The 20,152-nt window shown below is 46.8% G+C and overlaps 1 protein-coding gene across 6 annotated transcripts in view; it reads left to right on the top strand.

Annotated features, from left to right (window-relative positions):
• Positions 1–1,765: 1,765 nt before the first annotated feature.
• KLHL3 (kelch like family member 3) overlaps positions 1,766–20,152 on the top strand; it is a 49,038-nt gene continuing 30,651 nt past the window's right edge. The window contains exons 1-4 of one of the 6 annotated variants that reach the window (XM_038150010.1): positions 1,766–1,973; positions 9,505–9,621; positions 12,608–12,714; positions 17,796–17,917. In XM_038150010.1, the coding sequence (XP_038005938.1) occupies positions 1,960–1,973; positions 9,505–9,621; positions 12,608–12,714; positions 17,796–17,917 (360 nt within the window). In that variant the 5' untranslated portion in view covers positions 1,766–1,959. Of the gene's footprint in view, positions 1,974–6,985; positions 9,398–9,504; positions 9,622–12,607; positions 12,715–17,795; positions 17,918–20,152 lie in introns of those variants that run through there. The other 5 variants (XM_038150005.1, XM_038150004.1, XM_038150006.1 and 2 more) reach the window with 5 other exon arrangements.

Raw genomic sequence — 20,152 nt, 5'->3', positions numbered from 1 at the left:
GTGCTACCAAGGCAGCTATTCCAGCAGATACCCTATATATTGCTTTTCTGATATTAATATCCTTAGAGAACCTTTTCCAAGAAAACATACGGTCTAAATGCAGATCTTTCTGAGTATCTACTTAATTAGGATGACAAAAGAAGTTTATTTAGAAGGGACTCCAAATGGAGATGATCGGTTCAAAGAACTCTCAAAGCAGGACAGGCTTCAGGGTGAGATCAGTTTGGTCACTCAAAGATAAATATATATACTTAATATATGCATTAATAGATATAAATATGTTTATATATATCAACATATATTTTTTATCTAAATATCTGTATCTCAAAATAAAAAAACAGAATGAAGAATAATTTAGGCTGTGAAGATGCAGCTTTAGAAGCTTCTGTAAATGCAGTGTTTTATTTACACCTTTCCCAGCTCTTCAATGATGAAACCATAGATTTTTGAGAAAAGTTGATGAATAATTTCATGGAAGAGATTATGTAACTAAGCAAGAGAGCTGCTAAAGATAGAAAATTGCTTATGATATGGGTCTCTGGAGCCTGAACATTGCTATATACCTGGAAACAGGTATGTACAGGGGAGTGAAGTGTTCCTGAATTGTTGTTTGCAATGTATTCAGGCTGGATGATCCAGTGATTCACAACTCTTGGAGCTTGCCTTGCAGAATTAGAAGGATTTTTCCCAGTTTGATGCCATCTGCTTTCTGCTGGGTTTTTGGCAGGTGAAGTGACCTTTCAAGCCATGTCCTCAGCCCAAGTTTTCTTACCTGAAGAATTAGGGAGATGAGTAGTTAAGATTCTCAACAAGCTTTTGAAACCCTCCTGTGGGTTTCAGTAAGCATCTGTTCAATCATCACTGCTGGTAGGTTTTAGAAAGATATATAAAACTTGGGCTGAGGACATGGCTTGAGGGGAAACTTACAAGAGCAAGGTAATTTTATTTACAAAAGAGATGAAATGGCATCTTCAAAGAGAAATCTCTTGATACTTCTAGTTTTCTCTTCCTTTTGCACAAGAACATTTTGTGAATGGATGAGTAATGAAGGAGGCAAATGTTCATTTTCTTTAATACAATTAACCTCTAAGGCCTCACTGGTTCAGAATACAACTGAAAAATTCTTTTAATAAAATGAAGGGGGGGGGGAAAGATTTATGTAGAAGTCTGTGCATTTGTATCAATTGGAATAAAAATGACAAATGTAATTTAGTTCGGTGCTTTAGGCTAAATAGCACCTGCAGTTGAGAAGGACCCATATTCCCTATGGAGGGTGTATTTGGCCTGATAGATTGCATAAAGGACAGGAAGGCTTTGATAAATTGGGGAACTGAAGGCAAGATCCTGCTTTCTGCCGCGGGACTGGGGAGACTTCGGAGGGCTGGGCTCTCTCCTTCCTCACCATCACCGCTCCTCTCCTGCGCTGCCCTGTGCGCGGGCTTGACCTCGGCACTGGGAATCTTCGGCCACTAAAACTTCTGTCCGGTCCGCAGGGACTGAAGCAGTTTGGGCCAGGCGGGGGACAAGTCCCGGCAGCGGCAGTGCCGTCCGCGGGCGGGGGGATGCCTGCCGGGCCCGGGAGCTGCCCCGGCGCTGCCGCCGGGTCCCGCTCGGGGCCGGGCCGCCTCGGGGCTGCCCCTGCCCGTTCCGCTGCCGCGGCGGGGCCGCGCTGCCGGGGCCGGGGTGCGGAGGGCGCTCTCGGGGCGGCGCGGGGCGGCGCTGCCGTTGCCCGGAGACGCTCGCAAGCCCCGCCGGGGAGGGGAGGGAGGGAGGGAGGGAAGGAAGGGGGCTGCGCGGCGGCGGAGCGGCGGCAGTCGGTGCCGGTGCCGGTGTCGGTGCGGCGGGGCGCGCCCGGCACGCAGCGCTCCGCTCCCGCAGGAAGCGGCCCGCGGCGGGGGCGGCCGCTCGCAGCCATGCCGGGCCCGGGGCGCTGAGCCGGCCCCGCCGCCGCCCCGCACAATGGAGGAGGAGAGGTGGGTACCGCCGGCAGCCTTTGTGTCCGCCCGGAGCGCCGCGGGACGGGGATGCCCTGGCCCGGGCTGCGAGCCGTGCGGGGCTGTGCGCGGGAATGCGGGGCGCGCTGCGGGGACCCCCGCCGGCAGCGCAGAACGCCGCCTGCCGCGGGCGCCTGCCGAGCCGGCCGGGGATGTTGCAATGTCATGGTGACAGGCGCGCCGAGGCAGCGCAGGGGCTGCCGCGGGATGGTTTGGGATGTCATTAAGGACGTGAGGGAGGCAGGTCGGGGGGTGTTCGCCAAAATGGAGGTGCCGGGCAGGGGGGTGGGATGCAGGACAGGGGGGTGGGATGCAGGACAGGAGGGTGGGTAGCTGCCCCGCCGGCACAACGTGCTGGGCTTGTGTGTGCCCTGCCTGCGCCTGGAACCTCAGGCAGCCGACTTCGGCATTCCGCTCAAGACAGAGTCGCTGGCTTTTCTGAGTCACGAGTGAAAATCCCTATCGTCCGTGGATGCTGTGGGGTCGGTTTTCCTGCCGGCGTGTGCAGGAGCCGGGCGCTGTGCGGTGCCCGGGCAGTGCAGGGCATCCCGCGCCTCCCTCGCATCGTAGCCGGGCCATGTAGACTTTATTTCCTGCCAGGCGGCTGTTTTGCTCCAAAACCCGAGTAAAGAAGTGTTTACAGAGCCGATCTAATGTCCACTGAACCCATAAAAGATATTATTCTGCGCAGGGACCTTGTGGATGCCAGAGAGATGTTCAGTGTTTTGGCTCTGCCCTCATTGCTCCCCTCTGTCAGGTGCCTTTTGCACACCAGAAGCTGCTTGTGCTTCTTCAAACGAAACATTAAACTGGTGCGGGTTTTTTACAATATTTTTTTAAGAACAGGATATGCTGAGTGCTTCCTTTTGTGCTGGTGACCTTGCAGGGAGTGGGGGAACGGAGAGGGGGCTTGACCTGCTGGAAGGACTGAATGTCAGGGCTTGACAGGAGTTTTGTTTAAATATGATACATTAGAAAATTAAGCTGGAGTCAACCCCCAAATTCTGGAAATTTTCCTTCTGTTGAGGGAAAACATTCACAGCAGCCTGTAGGAGTTGTTTTCCAAGCTCCAAAGGGCAGCTTTCTCCCCTTCTGTGACTCAAGGGTTGCAATTGTTTGTGTATTTAATGTGCAAAACCTTTCATCCTGCCACATTTCTCACTGTAGGGCTTCTGCATCCCATAATGGTGTGAACAGTCACCTCTGAATATTAATCCAAATAATAATTAATTTCAAGTGCCTTGAAATCTTGGTTTGTCATGCTAGATGCCAGCTCATGGAATGGGATTTCCTTTCCTTTTTTTTTTTTTTTTTTTTTTTTTTTTTTCTTTATTTGTATAAATGAGCCTGTGTTTGAGGAAATGGAACAGAGCTGTTTTGATACCCCAGGCTGGGCTCATCCTTGGCACAGTTTTATTACTTTTTTTTTGATAGCTACCAGCAATGGTCTTATTTTGACTGCAGGCCTTTTTCTGGGGATATAGTGGTGAAAAAGCCACTGGGAAAATACCTGATCTGTTTTACCTTATCCTGTTTTTTTCCACACCTTCTGTTTTTAGGGCATGAAGGACTATCCCCACCAGCATGTTCTCTGCCTCTGGAAATGAGGAATGATTACCCAAATTGCTGCTTTCATTTCTAGTTTTTGGGAAGAGGAAGGCAGTCCTGAACTGGTTGTAGGCAGTAAGGACGTGGGGTTTGACTCTTGGCAAGAAAAGCTGGAAATATTCACCTGCTTTCTGCTTCAAAAGGGCACGGTGTGTGGGGCTGTGCTGGGGCTGCTTTGGCTGCTCAGAGCAAGTCCTGGGAGGAGGTGTTCAAAAATGAGCTTGGTGGGCTCGGTCTGTGCCTGGTGCTGTGCTTTCCCCCCCCATTTAAACTCAGATCTGTGTTGGGCAGATTGCCCCTCAAATTTTACACTTAGTGGCTTTCATTATGCCAGAGTTCCCCCTGGTTTTTAAAATTATTGCATTTTCCCTTTTTGTGGTCAGTGAGGATCCGTGCTGTTGGTGCTCACTTCACCTCTGACTCTGGTCCTGAGCCTGCCCAGACTCAAATATCCTGTTAACTTGCACACCCAGGACCTTCAGTGGTATCATGTGCCCATGTCATTGCACATGAGCAGAAGCACCTGAGGGCAAGGGAGATTTAACCTGAAACATTCGCATGTGGCAATAAAATATTTCAGAATCCTGCTTTTCTTTTACTGTGCTGATAGTAAAATGATGGTACTTCTATTTTATGGAGAAATTGCATAAGGCTTGCAGTTAGGCATGATACTCTGGTTCTGAATTTGCAAGATGTTTTTGAGTTTGAATAGGAAAAAACCCTCTGGAATGTTATTTTTTTTTGTTAAAATATTAAAACACCTGTGGTTTTATATTTCAGTGAAGGTAGTCTGTGGTATCTGTTTGAGAAATACAGTATTTGTCTTTGAAAGCAAATGGTATTATCATATTTGAGTTATTTTGTGTTGTTTCCATTAGTGTCAGCAAAGACTTTTCTTCTCTCTAGTTCCCAAAGTCTTCTTTCCCCCTGAGGTCTCCTTTGATATGAATACCCTTTTAGGGATCTGCTGTATGCCAATTGTTTGTTTTCCTAAGCTAATGTCTCCATGTTGATCTAGGCACTGAAAAAAAATCAACAAAATAGGAAAATAATATTGCTATTAAAAGAAAAATAATCCTTTCCATTACGCTGCCTCCCATATGTTTTAATGATAATGCATTTCTCTGAAATCCTCTCAAAACCCAGTTCAGTACGTGGATCCCTTCAGTCACAATTTTTAAAATGTCTTTGTATGTACCTAAAGACAAATTCAGAAATTGAGATTTTTATAACTATGCCATTACACTGACATGTTTTCCTTACTGTGTCTGCCTGACTAGAGGAATAAAACTATTGGGCATATTGTCCTGTGATTTGGGGTGTTGATTCTAAACAGAGAATTAGGCCAGTTAAAGTAAAATGATTTTTCATTGTGCTTAGACTAAAACTAAGACTAATTTTGGTCTCCGTTGATCTTTGTAGAGGTATTCAAGTTTTGCAGACTACTAACTGCTATTGGGCACCTGTCAGGTTTTTAGACCAGAGTGATGTCAAACCTCTCAGAAACTGTAGATTACCATTTTCTTGGTGATGATTCTTACATCTTCCCCAAAGAAGCTCCACAGGCTTTGGAAATCATGGTTAGCAGGTACTTTTAAGTGAATCCAGGGGTATGAAGCTGCTGCAGAGGTGCTGGATTGCCCGTGCAGGACACTGAGCCTGGCTGGCTCTTTGGCCCAGCTTGTGGTGCTGGAGCTCTGCAGTGTCAGGGACCAACCAGGAGAGCAGAGCTCAGCCTGTGGTGCTGAGGCAGGAGAGGAGAGCAGCTCCTAGAGACCCTCCAGGGATGCACAGTGGGATGAGGCTGGGCTGGACATACCTGGTGTCCTGTCAGCTCCCCAGTGAGAGAGCCTGCTGGAGGGAGGCTCTGTGGTGTTCGTGTTGGGTTAGGAGCTGAGCCTGGAAGCTGTTCTCCCAGAAACATGAGCAGAACCTTGCCTTTCTGTGCTCTTAGGGAGACTGCATTTGAGGTCTGCCCTTCCTTCAGGGTGAACTCCTGGCTCCCATAAAGCCAGTGTTAGAACTGGATTTGGCAGAGCTGGGATTTTTGTTCCTGGGGTTTACCAGCTCTCTGCATGGCAATAATCTTGCCAGGGGACAGTTTATCTCTAAGGAAGGCTTTTATTCTTTCACATAATCTACAAAGACATCTGTAATTATGGCTGGTAACTAAGGCAACCCAACTTTACAGTTGATACATGCGGGCAGCAGAACAGTTGGGTGTGGGTTTTTAAAATACCTTTCTGTCAGCTGGGTGGTGGCCACACTTGGGCAGGAGCTGGGCTGTGAACCCTGGCAAGCTGAGCCCAGCTCTGCTAGGGGGTCCTGGAGAGGAGGAACATGGTGTCAACAGGGTGGTGATTAGCTTCACTGGCTTAATTGGGGACTCTCAGATAGGGGTTCATTTGTTCCACTTGGGGACATCATTGAAAGGCCACGCAGGAGGGGGCAGCGGGGTTGGCACTGTCTGAAACTAAGAGCCTCTCTGCTCATTTTTGGAGCATCCTGCTGTGTCTGTAAAGAGGATGTTCATCTGGCCCAGGGAAATTAAATCATTTGTCCATTCACTGAGTGCACGGCCTCGGATAGCCCAGGAATAGAACAAATTGCTCCTGGCAGCTGGCTCACGAGTCCTGCTGCTGTAGTAGGACATCAGCCTGGCAAACATGGGAACAATGTCCCTGTGGTCATGGGGTGCAGGGGCTCTAGCATCTCCAGTTGGTCTTGGCTGGTATCTTTGATCAGAGGACACTATTTCTCCTTTGCTTTAATCCATTAAAATAACAACAGTGTAATAAATGTAATAATTCTTAGCTTTGTGGGGGGACAAATCTCAGAAAAGGCTGTGAAATGTAATGGTTTGGTCTTCTCAGGGGCAGCTTTTGCTTTCTGTCAGGGTGCATTTGCTTGCAGCATTCAGGTTCTTGCATTTTTATGTTGGAAATGTGTCAGTGATCTCTGAGAGTATGTGCATGGAAGTGTAAAATATCTCTCCTAGATAAAATCATCCTCTGTCTGTTACTGGAACACAATTCTATGGTAGCTGAATCAGTCTTAGAGATGAGGTAAAGGCTCTTAGCCATTAATTCTTCAAATTTGTTTTTTTGATATGAGTCACTTGGAAAAAACTTTAAATAGCATATCTTGATCTTTTTTGAAATAAGTTTTTAACCAGACAATCTGCAGTATTTTCTCATGGTAAGCTTTTGGCAAATTCTGAAATCTGCCCCTTTTTAATTAAGCTGAGGATGTCTCTTAGGATGTTTTTGAAAAACTTATCTTTCCTGCTTTTTAGGAAGAGCTGATTGATCTTCTCCCAAAATCTTGAAGCAAATTTTTTTTGCTTTTAAAATACACAGACAAATGTTGGTGCAGTTGAGGCTTTATGAAAGCTTGACATTTGACCTGACATTTACTTTGGTGTTCAGTGAAACTTGCTGTGTTCTTTGAACTGTATCTTTTGCCAGCAGAAAAGTTTGAACATCTTTGGTCTCTGGCACTGGAGAGCTAATAAACAAATCTCAGCAGTGTGCTTGTTCTTATTAAAGAGCCCCCATGGTTTCTGTGTGCATGGCTTGGTTTTGGATCTGTGAGGTGTCTGTGAGGCTGCCCAGGGCAGTGTCCTGTGGTCATCCAGCTGTCCAACCCTGGGAACAATGGGAGTGGCTCTTCCTGACTCTCCCTTTTGGTTTCACTTTCTTTTTAAATTTTTTTTTCTTTTTTGTTTACTTTTCTTACTTCCTGTACGTGTTCCAGCTTTGGAGCCTGAAAGCTCCATGAAGTCACTTGCACTTCCAGAGCCTTTTTTCCCTTCTTGCCTCAATGGTGCCGCATGGGCAGGTTTAGCTGTTTAAAAATCAAGGGTTTATGTTGGGGTGTTGAAAGCTGTGGTCACCTGGCCTGAAGTCTCAATGAGGGCTTTTGACAGACTCAGCACTGAGGCTTAGCTGGATTTGGCTGTGTCTCTGGAGCAAGGAGGCTTCTTCACTGGAGTGTGCAGAGCTGGGGAAGAGCCAAGTGCCAGCACAGCTCTGTGGCCATGAGCACCTCTGGCAGCTCGTGTGGCACAGAATGAGTTCAGTGTTCCTCAGGGATAGAAAAGCTGTTTGTGTTGTTGCCTGGTACCAGTCCCTTGAATACTGAACATGTAACACGAGGTATTCTCCTTTCTGATTTTTCTTCTTTTAATCCAGCCTTACCAAGCTAATTGGATGATGACTGTAAGGGAGTTTGGGAAGTTGTCTCCCTTACTGGGACATGTGCTGAGTGATGTTCTGCTCAGCCTTGTGGCTTTACTTATGACTGAAAATATTTCACTGGCTCAGCAAAGTGAAAGAATTGGACTTGGCTGGTTTTTGGCATTAACCTTTGTCTGGGGCACAAAGCTGGAGGCTGCTCAGTATGCAGGCGTGGATTTGAGCTGTGTGCAGCTTGGCTGCTGCTCAGCCTCTTGCTTCTCCAGGAAGGGGAATGCAGCCCACCAAAGGCTGTTGTGGGGGCAGAGAGCTTTGTGTGGTGTCAAGGGACACAGTGGTGGTGACAGCCACTGGTCAGGAGCAGGCAGGGTGTAATGTTAGCCAGGGCTTCACACTGCCAGGGGTTGTAAATAGTGAGTGATGTGTTTTTCAAAGGGAAAGTCAGTGTGTGTAAGTGTGCTTGTGTGTAGATATATCTGTGCATGCATACACACCTTGACAGGAGCTGACAGGGTGTTCTGGGAAGGATCCTTCCACACTTCCTTGCTCTGTGCCCTTCTTCAGACATCACCTTCTGGTCTCAGAGAGCCAGGATGCTGGGTTGTTCAGACTGCTGGTTTAGCCCAATTCAGCCTTTTTTATCATGCCAGCCCAACTAAGAAAGGTGGTAGGGAGGAGGGCACAAAGGTGAAGGAGATTGTCCCTTGGAAGGAGAACCTCTGAGAAGATCTCCAGTCAGGCACATGGGGCTTGCCTCCTGAGATCTGCCATTCTCTTGGAGTTGGCTTTAGCAAGGACAACCCTCCTTGACTTGTTTTGTTTGCCTTTGTCTGCCAGGGTTTGAGGGGTGAGGCATGGAGGTGAGCAGAACTGGGACCTGCCTCAAAGTGCTGCTCCTTTCTCAGGTGGGAGCCTTTAGCTCTGAGTGATTTCACTGGCTTTCAGATCAGGGAGGTGGAGATATTGACCCCTGTCAGTTGTGTGTAAAGAGGCAATGCTCCCGACAAAGTAATGAGGACACGTATGTGCCTTAGGCACCTGTTGGCCTGGTTAAGCACAGCACATAGCTGAGTGCCTCTGCTTTGACATTACCTATGGAGCTGGTGGTTCTGCTAGGAAGGTTTGATAATTCATTCCATATGTTTCAGTGGCAATAAATAGACTATTTCTGAAATGGAAAGCAGCTTCAGTAAAGCTTTGAAAGCTGTGCAGGGAGATTTAATAGCCCTTTTTCTACTTGCCTCTAAAGAAGATACAAGTCATGTATTGTGTACTTGCCTTTTTCAGATGGGACATTGAATGCTAAACTTCTTTTTCTTGGTATGAATGCTAAAAAAATCCACGGTACTCTTGTAGTTCCCAGTGCTGAAGTCTATTTCTATTCAGTGAGGCAATTATGTTCTGGCTTGAATTTCAACTTATACTGCTTTCCTGGCCTGAAGCCTGTAAGACTGGGCTTTGTCCTCAGGTGTTTGGCACTTCTTTCTTTTCTTCCCTGCTGGCTGAAATGTGGGCTGAGTTGGCTTTCAACATCCATGCAGAAGTAGCTGCATTTTTTGATGTGCTTCATGTGGAGAACCTAAACTGACTGACTGACTTGTGAGTAGCTCCATGCTTAATACCTTGTGCTGCAGTTTTAGGATGCTTGTTTTTTAAAGTGCCATTGAATCAAACTTTCTGCTCCTTTTTTTCCCCCCTGTTTTTAGCATTAAGCAGAGTTCCCGTTCCTCTGAGGCAGCTGAAGATGAAAAGGACCAGCGTACAGTGACAGTCAATCCCTCTCACATGAGAAAGGCTTTCAAGGTCATGAATGAATTACGGAGGTACACTTTTGACTTACTGGGCATCCTCTCTGGTTTAACAGAATTGTGCTGATTGAGAGATGTAGAAAATAGTCTGTGCCATTTTTATTACAGCTAATGGTTGCATGTGGAGGATTAATCACAAATAGGAAGCTAAAATATAGTCCTTTTGTGGTGGGCTGCTCTCCCCAGACTCAGACCTCTGTCTTCCCAAAAACATTATCTGAGCCCTGGCCTTCATTTATAGATGATAATTCAGTTAGTCTTTTCCATTACTTACAGCAAATTCAGCTGTAAACTATGTTCTTAGCTGAGATAAGGGTCTGAAACCAAGTAATAGAACATTACAGACATTAAGACACCTACACATAATTACAGACCAAAGATTATTAATGTACTGTTCTTAGTCTCTTTAACTAGCAGCATCACTCAGTCTGGGATTAGCACTCCAAAGTAAGGGGCGAAAAAAAAGCAAGGTACTCAGGCAGAATGTCAGCTCTCTTCTTGCAAATTGAAAAATCCTCATATTAGTTAAAAGAGAACACCTTAGTCTTTACACAGCTGTGTGGGTACAGGGAGAACAGAGGCTGAAAAAAATATCTGTGAACACAGCCTTGAAAACTGCTGTCATCACATCAGCAGTGTGGTGGCAGTGGTTCAGCCTGAATTGTTTCTTGGTGGCTGTTATCCACAAACCAGACAGAAGTTCAGGGAGCATTTCTCTGACTAATTCATTAGGCTTTTCACCCTTCTAGTTTTAAAAAGAATTCTTATGGAAAGTATGTGTGTCACACACATGAATGTACGTGCTCCCTGACTGTTGAGGGGATGTGATGAAAGCAGGTAACAGCCTTTGCTCTTCTGCACACTCCAAGTAATCAAAAGATGCTATAATAGCTACTTATTCTCCATGGATTAAGTAGTTTCCTAATACACACTTTTCTAGTGTGGAGAAGGATTGGAAATATTTCCTTCCCCAGATATCTGACAGCGATTCTCTGTTGCATAGGAACAAAATGGAAATATTGTAACTATTATACAAAGCAGGGTATGTTGTAAATGTTTTTTTTTTTATTTTTATTTTTATTACTTTTAACTGGCATCCTTCTGGTCCTTTCTTTGTACTGAAAGCAAAGGATCTGAAACTAAAGCTTTGTGCAGCTATATTCAGAAATCTATTGTGCTATTCCTTTGTTAATTGAAGCAGAGTGGGAATAACTGGAGACTGACAATGTTTCTTAGTGCCTGTGGTCAGGTATCTTGGGCAATACTGAACAGATAAAATACAGAAGAATGAAAGCTGCCATTAAGCACCTGTAGGATGTTTTCATCTTCTGAGTACTGTTTTTTTTTTTTGTTGGCTCCTGTTGCTGTGGTGGAATATACAGTTTTCACATCGCTTGAATGTGCACTGAGCTTGGGATCTGTTAAGCTGTCAGCAATCAGTGTTAATAGATGCCTTGAGTAAGATAATAGATGTCTTCTTCCTTCACATGCATCCAGAAATCTCATTCAGAGGGTCTAGAAAAATCATGCTAAGCCTTTAGCCTATATACTATATAGAATCATGGTATTGTTTAGTTTGGAAAAGACCTCTGAGATCATTGAGTCCAACCCTTAACCCATCACTGCCAAGGCCACCACTAAACCATGTCCCTTAGGCTTTTAGTTGGCAAATGTAGATGAAATAAAATTTATGAGTGGTACTTTAGTTTACTGTAGCCCAAAATGGAATTGAGCAGAGCACCTTTTACATAAGCTAAAAGAAATGAGGAAGCTTCCATTAAGAGGCTGTTAAAGAGGTCTCCTCATTGCCCTTCCCCCTTCCAAACTGGAATGGATGTAGAGTACAGACTGCCAATTCCTACTTTCTTCTGTTTTCCAGCTATAACCCTCCTTTTCACAGCTGTTTTTTCACATATTTCAATATGTGGAGAAGAAGAGACATAGCTGGTCCATTAGAAGCTCTGTGTATGTTTATTTGATAATGCAGTTTCCTAAAGACAAAGTTCAATGTGGAGATAAGTATTTCCAAAGAGAAGGCAACATCTAGATTTACAGGCACTGATCCTTTTTTGGGCTTGACATTTGAAAAGAACACCCTTAGTTTGCATTTGTATGCTTAAGCATCTTAAACCAACTTATTGGGAGGCTGAGCACTTCTTGCTGTCGGCATCTGCGAAGCTCTGTGCAAACATTAACTAATGAATCCTCAAAGGACAGACGTGGGGCGAGTAGAAAAGGTCACTCCTTAATGAAGTGACTTTTCCAAAGCTCTACAATGAGTCAGTGGGGGAGCTTACAAGGTTTTTTTTTTTTGTTTCTGTCTGGAACCCTGTTCTTTATCCCAGTGACTCTTAATCCCAGACTAATTCATGAGGTAAATGAAGTCCTCAGGCCCATGGATAAACTCCAGTGATTGATACCTCTGCTCTGGCAGATGGCTGAGGCAGCCTCTGCATCTACCAGTGCCAGGACGTATTTTGGTGGCCACTTTCTTTAGTGACAAGCATGGAAGGAAGGTACAGAAATCACTTCATTTTCCACTCCACGTTTTCCCTGTGGAAAGAGAAAAGTGATGCTGGTTCCCTTGCATGGCTATTTCTTGTCTTATAGATCTACTAGAGCCTGGCCCCAGGTAGTGCCCAAATCTTTAAGCTCTTCTGTGCCTCCTCCAAGCCCTGCTTATTTGAGAGGTGAAGGAGCTGCTTCTCCTTTGTTCTTTGGGCAGCATGTATGCCTCATGTGGCTTCCAGGTTTTTTCCCTTGGGGAAAGCAGAAGCACAGGCAGGGCTGCAGCCTCAGGAGGATTCAGGCTTTGCTTTGTAGGCAAACAGCGATAGGAGCTGGTACTGAAGGATTAGAGCACCTTCCCCTGGGATTTGGCAGAAGCTCAGGTGCTGTGTCTGTAATGGTGGGTCTTCCACTTTTTCAGTCTGTAGTGATGCAGCTTTTTGCCTGACAGGGAGTTCTGAAATGATCTTTGTCTTTTCTGGTGTTTCCCCAGCAAGCGGCTCCTGTGTGATGTGGTGATTGTGGCCGAAAGCGTGGAGATGGAAGCTCACCGGGTGGTGCTGGCAGCCTGCAGCCCTTATTTTTGTGCCATGTTTACAGGTACTGCTTGTGACCCCAGACAGGGCTTGGGCTGAACGAGCCATTGCTGTCCCCAGCCCTCGGGCTGTGTCTCTGTCAGGAGCTGCAGCACAGGCTGGACAGGGTGTCCTTGGGAGAGAAGGGGCACAGATGGGTCTGTCGTTTGCTGTACCTGATGGGTGATGCTGGTCACCCTTGACTAATTCCTGTGGGGTGAGTGGATAGCATGTGGGGCACTGTGAGGTTGCTGTGGAGTTTGGCTCACTGCTTTATGTGTTAGTTTTTTTTCCCCTAACAAGACCTTGGATCATGAAAACATTACCATCGAGCACGTGTTCAGTGCCCTAAATGTTCATGGTGCACATCAAAGAAGTTGCTGGCACAGGAGTTGTAGTTTCAAGGCTCAGTCCTGCCGATACTGATTTGGCAGTCACAGATGTTTAATCTCCCATGGCACTTTTTTCTGCTGCCTGAAATAACACCGTTGTTCTCCTGATCCCAGTGTGTTTTAGCAGCCCAGCTTTTTAACAGGGTGAGTTGCTGCAGTCCAGTGTGTTTTGGTAATGACAGAAAGGAAGAAGAGGACAAAATTCCTGCTCTGATCACCTGATTCTTGGAGCAGGTGCCCTTCAAAGGCTGTGCCCAGATTTTGTCAGCAAAAAAAAAAACCAAACCCAAAGAAAGCTAGGTCGGTCCTCAAGGAGGGGAGTGAGCAGCTTATTTAAGTCATTCTAGTAAAATTAGTGTGGTCAGAAACTCCTAAGCTTCCTTCCCTTTCTTTGCCCTCATTTCCAGGATAGGAACTGACAAATACAAAGAAAATGATTGTACACCCCAGGGAATGGTTTTTACTGCCCCTGAGCTCCAACATAAATGAGGTTCAGGGCTTTTTTCCCTGTTTCATGTTCATTTGCTTGTGGTCTGGGCCTTGTTTCTTCCTTTTCAAAGCCTTGAGATTAGACCTAGTTTAATTCATTTTGCTGGAAGCAGAATGCAGCGTTTCTCAGGAAACAGCTTGTCGTTAGTGAAGCTTTTTCCCTTCTGTGGTGGAGGTGGGGAGAAAACCTCAGGTGTAAAATGTGAGGTGAGATGTGACACTCCCCATGGTGGCTTTGTCAGTGTGGTGAGCTAAGGTGGGGAGCATTTGTGTTTTCTGGGGTGCTGCACCCTGCAGCTGGTGCTGGCTGCATGGTGAGGCAGAGGAGCAAACGCTGCTCAGAAGCACCTCAACACAACTTGTGCTGCTTGTTCTTGATGAAGAGGTTAATAAAGAAAAACTCTTGGAAAAACCCTCTGATCCTTAGAGGTCATCTGAGTGGGAAGGTGGTGGTGCAGGGCTGCTCATGTTTCCATGCAGGAATTCTCTGGGCCGTGTAATCCCTCACTCTGAGTTAAACAGTAATCAGCTAACCCATCATGTGGCTGCCCTGGGCTGGGTGACAGCCTCGGCAGCTGCCTGTCCCCTCCCCCTGACAAGTCCCTGGGGCCAGAGGGTCAGGCAAAGACCAGCTCTCCCTTTGCTTTCAGTCCAGCTATCCCCCAGTTCCCAAGGTCTGGATCCCCCTCTGAGAGTGTGTGATCTCCTTCCAGCTGCACGGGGGTTCACTCCCTGCAAGGGGACGGTTTAAAATCACACCTTCAGCACCAGCTGGGTGCTGTAACTTGGGTTTTTTGCACAGCACAGATAGAGCCAAAGGCTCAGGTTCAGTGGCACTGTGGGGGTATTTGCAGGAGCTGCTTGTGCACACTGAATTCCCACTGGAGGGGTCCCCCAGCAGTGCCAGGAGTGAGGGATCGGTGTGGAGCTGTGAGCAGTAGGAGCCACACTGGGACCCACAGCTCACCACTGCTTGCTCTGCAGGCTCTGTCACTGTCAGCTGGCCCTGACTTTGGTGCCATGAATGACCTTGTGATGACCTTGGGGTCTTTCCTAAGCCATGTGTGTCCTCTGGTTAGCCATTTCTCTTTGAAGTATTCCTGGAAAGTCTGAAATTGGGAAGGCACATTTTCCATTTGTATCTTCCACTGCTGAAGGAGAGATGGGGCCAGCACTTCCTGACTGTCCCTTGCGTGCTGGCTTTCTAGAGCATTTTGGATGCTGGTCCTTGTTGGCACTATTCTGTGGGGATGATTTGGGACAGTAATTTCTGTCCGTTTAGAAGAAAATACAATCATTTCAGAAAGGGTAACAAATACTTCAGTGACACTGCTAGGACTGCTCCTGTCAGATACCTTAGGAATTTTGGAAGTGCTGAAGGAGGAAGCAGAAACCTCCCTTGCAGGTCTTACGTGCTGCTTCAAAGCACTCACCCCATGTATGAGAGGCTGTGGTTTTGTTATCCAGTGCACTCATATGCTCCCTCAGCACATCTGTGACCTAGGAAACAGCCAAAGCTGTGGCTTTGCCCTGGAACTGCAATGTGTAGGAACAGGGTGGGCTGCTGTGCTGGGTAAACACAGCACCATGGGCTGCTGCAGTTTGGAGTGTGGTTTATCTTGTGACAGAACAGAGCTCTGCTCTCTTCTTGCCCTGACAAGCAGAGGGGAGTGGAAAAGGCACTGCTGGGTGTTGAGTGTGGTGTAGGAAAGGAATGCCTCTGTGAGGGGCTGGTATCTGCTAAGTCTGTCCCCTACAGAGGTCTGCTCAGAGCCACCCTGCCTGTTTTGCCTGCCTTTGCTCCCTCTCACCTCATCCCTTGTGTCTGCCTGGCTGCAGCAGTGCAGGGACAGGGTCTGTGCAGCCTCCTGCGAGCCCTTTCTCACGTATGAGAGATGCTACTGATTGGAATTATTCTGTAATTAAGCTGTCAGGTAGGGCTGGAGTCTGACTTGTAAAAAACACCCTAGGAGTTGCCTTTTGTGGTGCTGAAGGTGCAGGGTTTTTTCTGAAGAGATGTGAGATGAGATGCCCTGAATGATCCAGCACTCAGCTGCCCACAGGCTGCTCCAAAGGCTTGCCCTGGGTCTGTTGCCTGCTCCTGGTCTGCACCAACCCCTGCCTTGGTTCCCTTGGTGTCTCCAGGCGCTTCCCCATTCCACAGCACTGGAGACTTGTCCACCTGTGACAAGCTGGAGGGGCTGGATGACTCCAAGTCAGATCCTGTCCAAAGGTGGGCACAGCACACGGGACCCTCCCGGGGCTGCCTGGGCTGGTCCTGCAGCAGAGCCAGAGGAGGCTGTTGGTATGCAGGGCTGGCAGCTTGCTGGTGGGTGGGGAAGCCCACACAGCTTTTATTTTTGTTGCTTGTGTCACATGGAGGCCAGCACGAGAGATGATGTTATCAGATTGGTTTGTATCAGGTTGGTTTGTATCAGGCTGTTTCTGCATCGATCTCTGGGTGTGTGTGGCTGAGCCCCTCCCCACTCTGAGGGTCCTGCAGGGCTCGGGGTCCCATTCACCCTCCTCGTGCAGGGGGGTTCACTGGGTGCTCCCTACAGGCACCTCCAGCACCACAGGGCTGATAGGGACTGGGCTGTCCTCGGAGGCATTCTTTCATCTCTGGAGATGTTTGGGGTTTTTTTTAGGGGGAGGAACTGTGTGAAGATGACATTTTGTCAATTAAAAAGTCCTACCTGCTTTGAAGGCCTCCCAAATGTAGGTCATTTATCCCTTTGTACTGGTACATTTGTATTCATGAGCTTCTCTGAATAACATTTTATTATTCAATTTTAAAAATTGAATTTGGGGCAAATATTATTTCAGTTCTTGGGACGTTGTTGACTGTTCTAACACTCATGGTCCCACCCCACTCCTATTATTTACCACCTTATTCACATAGGGAAAGTCAGCAAAGTTCAATTAGCAGGATCCAGGTTTTGCTCAAGCTTGGGCCCTCTTTGGCATCTGACTGTGTGCTGTGCACTTACTGTGCCTGGCCACGTCCTGTGGAATGCTGCACAGAGATGTAGGCTGTAATTACTTCTATAGGCTGCAGGAAATATTTTTCCACTTAATCCCACAGCAGTACTGAGTCACCGGATTTCTGAGAGTAGTGATTATTCATGCCCAGGTTTAAGAACTGACATTTCTTCATGCTCTCCTTTGTTTAACTTTGTTTTTCCACCTATCATTTTCTTTCCTCTTGGGAGGTTGTTCTTTCTTTTCTGTGGAGATCCTGGTGATTAACTCCTGGGTGAGGTCAGCATGTGTGGGGATGCTGGAAGGGCCGTGGGGAGTCCTTTCTCCTCCCCACTGCATGTTTTTGTTCCTCTGATGTGCTCCTGTTGCATGGGGAGTGCAGAGGTGTGCAGAAAGCTCTGGGTCATGAATAGGCTCTTACACAGCTGTGGGGCTTTACCTGTGTATTCAGGGAGGAAGTTATTGCTCTAGTTCCACGTGCTTCTGAGTTATGGGTTTGGGGAAGGGATGCAGTTTGGATCCAGAGGTGTGAGGATGGGAAGGTGAGAGATGAGAACTGCATCTTTCAGTGTGGATGCTTTGCACAAGGGGTAAGTGATGGATAGCTTACAGCAGGGTAATTTAGGAGAGAGGCTTGCTGCATGCTGGCTGTAACTGCTGGCCTGTGTGCTTGTTTTCCTGAGCAGGTTTCAGCTTCTTTCTAAAGAAAAAGAATAACACTGCACTGCTTTTAATGTAGGGTATACCACAAAATACTCTAATGTTGCTGTTTTAACATATTAATTCATATTCATTCATATTCATTCTATCTATATGTATATATATATTTAAAAAAATTAATAAATAGATATAAAACTGTATTTCTCAAAGGCCTTTGTAAGACACATCCAAAGTCTCTTTGAGTCTGTCCCTGTTCTGAGGCATGATTGAGGGACATACTGGGGATTTATTTTTAGCTCTAATATTTGTTTGAATGCAGCTGAACCATGGCAGGTCCTTTTCTGTCAAGAAATTGAGTTTTTTGCATTTATTGATTTATGTTGTTTTACACCAGTGTCCTCAATCTCTTGAGTTGTTTTTTAGGTGGCATTAGAAGGGTTCTGGGAATCTCCCTGGTGGTTCTTCAGTGCTGAGGGATAGTGCCAGGCAGTCTTGTAGTCAGACACCAGGAGAATGTGCTGGATGTGTGGGGAGCAGGGTCCTGCAGAGCAAACTGTAACTGTCCTTTTCAAATGAATTTCAGGAGACATGTCTGAAAGCAAGGCCAAGAAGATTGAGATCAAGGACGTGGATGGGCAGACCCTGAGGAAGCTGATTGATTACATCTACACTGCCGAGATCGAGGTCACGGAGGAGAACGTGCAGGTGGGTCTGCTTCTGCAGCCCTGTGGAGAGCCAAGAGGAAAGCTTGGAACTCCAAGGCACAGGTTCTTTGGGGCTGAGGGATCTCCTCAGGCTGCACAAAGTAAAAGGCTGAGCTTGAAAAGAGCTGCTTCCAGCCTCTGTTTAGTCTCGAGGCACTTTAGTGCTTTCCCCACGCTTAAGTCATGTTGCATTTAGCTTTTGTGTGGAGCTGTTGTAACAAGAGCAGGCATCTGCCTTCCAAGAAGCTGTGCTGACTTGTGGGTCAGTCTGTCGAAGGTCAGGATAGACTCAAACAAGCAGTGAGTCAAATGTTTTAAGGCCGTGGCAGAGGAATGTGGCTGTTAGTTTTTAAATTCTTCTGGGTAGTTTGAATTGTTTCATAGAGCTTTGAGTGGAATACATTGTTCAAATGAGGACATTCTTCCTTTTTTGTGTGTGTGCTCTGTCTTGAATTTCTGAGAGGTAAATATTTGTTCAGAAGTGGAAAGAGTAATTGAGAGGCAGCCTTCAAATAAAGCAGGGTGCTCAGGAAGAGTGTTTTGAAGTGTCACGTGGCTGTGGCTGCTGGTAAAGCTCTTTCTTAGACTCTGCTTGTATTTGTGGTAAGAAAAAGGCTCTGCACTTAGCCACTGATGTCTGGGAGGGATGCTGAGAGCTTGTGTGTGGACGTGCTTTTCAGCTGGTCTGGTTTTGTTTGCAGGTGACAGTTTGAGCCTGTTGCCTTCCTCACTTTGACTTGGACATTGCCAGGGGAGCAAGTCTATGTCAGTGATGCTGGGGAGAGTTTTGTTGACCTAATTAACATGGCAAAATTAGATTGGTTCTGCTTGAAATGGGGTTCTTGCTGTGAGCTCTTCTGCTCCAACACCTCAGGCAGAGTGCAGGTTCTTGCTGCCCTGTCCAGGAGCTTGGACAAACCCCTGAGGTGCAGCCCTTCACCATCCTTCATGACCTAAATCTGTGGGGGCCTTTTCTTGCCCCTTCTGGCCTCTGGTTTTACAAATGTGGCTGTTTGGAGTGCTGTCAGCCTGGCAGTGTCACACTGGCAGGAGTGTGGAGCCTGGCTGCCTGCAGTGAGGCTGAGAGCCCTCAGTGAGGAGACCCTCAAGGTGCATTGTGGCAAGGGAACTGAGACTCAAACCCAGCTGTGGGTGGCTTGGCCTGGCTGTCTGCTGTGTGACCCGCATCAGGGTCATCAGGAGCTGGCATGTCACTCTCTGGGGGACTGGGGTGGAGCTCCTTGTGCCTCTGGGATCTCCCCTTGCTGGAGGAGCAATCACATTTACACGCCCTCAGGCTGGTCATGTTTCTGTGGGGAATATGGAGGCTGTGTCCACGTGCTTTGGGAAAGGTTTGCTTTCCTTCCATGCTGCTGGGCCTTGGGTGCTCCAGAAGCTCCTGCTTGGCACGTGGGGTGTGCAGGGCTTGGGATCTGCTGAGCCTGCCTTGGATGGGGCTTGGGCAGTGGCCCCAGGTGCTTTCTCGGGGCAGAGTTTTGGTGCTCCAGCTGCACTGGGGTGTGAGCAGTGCTGTGGGAGCTGGAGCAGCTCCATGCTGCCCAAAAGGTTTGTGAAAGTCCAGGTGTTGCCTTTCCTGAGCTACTAGACAGCCATATGTTTTAGTAAAACATAACCAAAGCCTGCCTTCTGTGGCCCAGGGATTGCAGGGAGTTAAAGCAGATCCCTGGCTACATTTTGGCTTTCATCTCTCAGACAGTAAGATAAAAAAATGTAAGTTCTGAATACTAAGTGTTTTTCCCAATCTAGTAGAGCAGGTCCTTTTGCTGCAGCATTTATTTCAATATCCACTCTGTATTAGCTCTTCAGGCTGGAGGTAAATTAATTCATAGAAGAAGCTAAGAAATGAAGCTGATCTACTGCAAGATTAACTGACTAGTTTAAATTTTATTACATGTTTAAAGTGTTCATGCTGAAAATGTTTCATGGAATTTAATATAATTCTGTTATGAAACCAATAGAAAGAGAAATTTGTATCCTGTCCCTGGGTGCTTTACTCTGAACAAAATGCCATAAACAGGTTAATATTCACCTTTGGCCACAAGAAGAAAAGGTTACAGAAGTGAATATTCTGTGATTTATTGGAAAGTTTCACATGAAGGGAAGGCTAAAAACAACAAAAATTGAGCTCCTTGTAGTCCTTCATTTGAATTAGCAGTGTCAGTGTTAGAAAGAAGTCAGCAAGTTTGGTCCCTTGCATCACCACATCCTCCTGCTG

This window comes from Motacilla alba, chromosome 13 (assembly GCF_015832195.1).
Source record: "Motacilla alba alba isolate MOTALB_02 chromosome 13, Motacilla_alba_V1.0_pri, whole genome shotgun sequence".
In the NCBI taxonomy this organism is placed as follows: Eukaryota; Metazoa; Chordata; class Aves; order Passeriformes; family Motacillidae; genus Motacilla; species Motacilla alba.
Note: the sequence above shows the minus strand (reverse complement) of the source record. Positions and strands in the feature narration are given on the sequence as shown.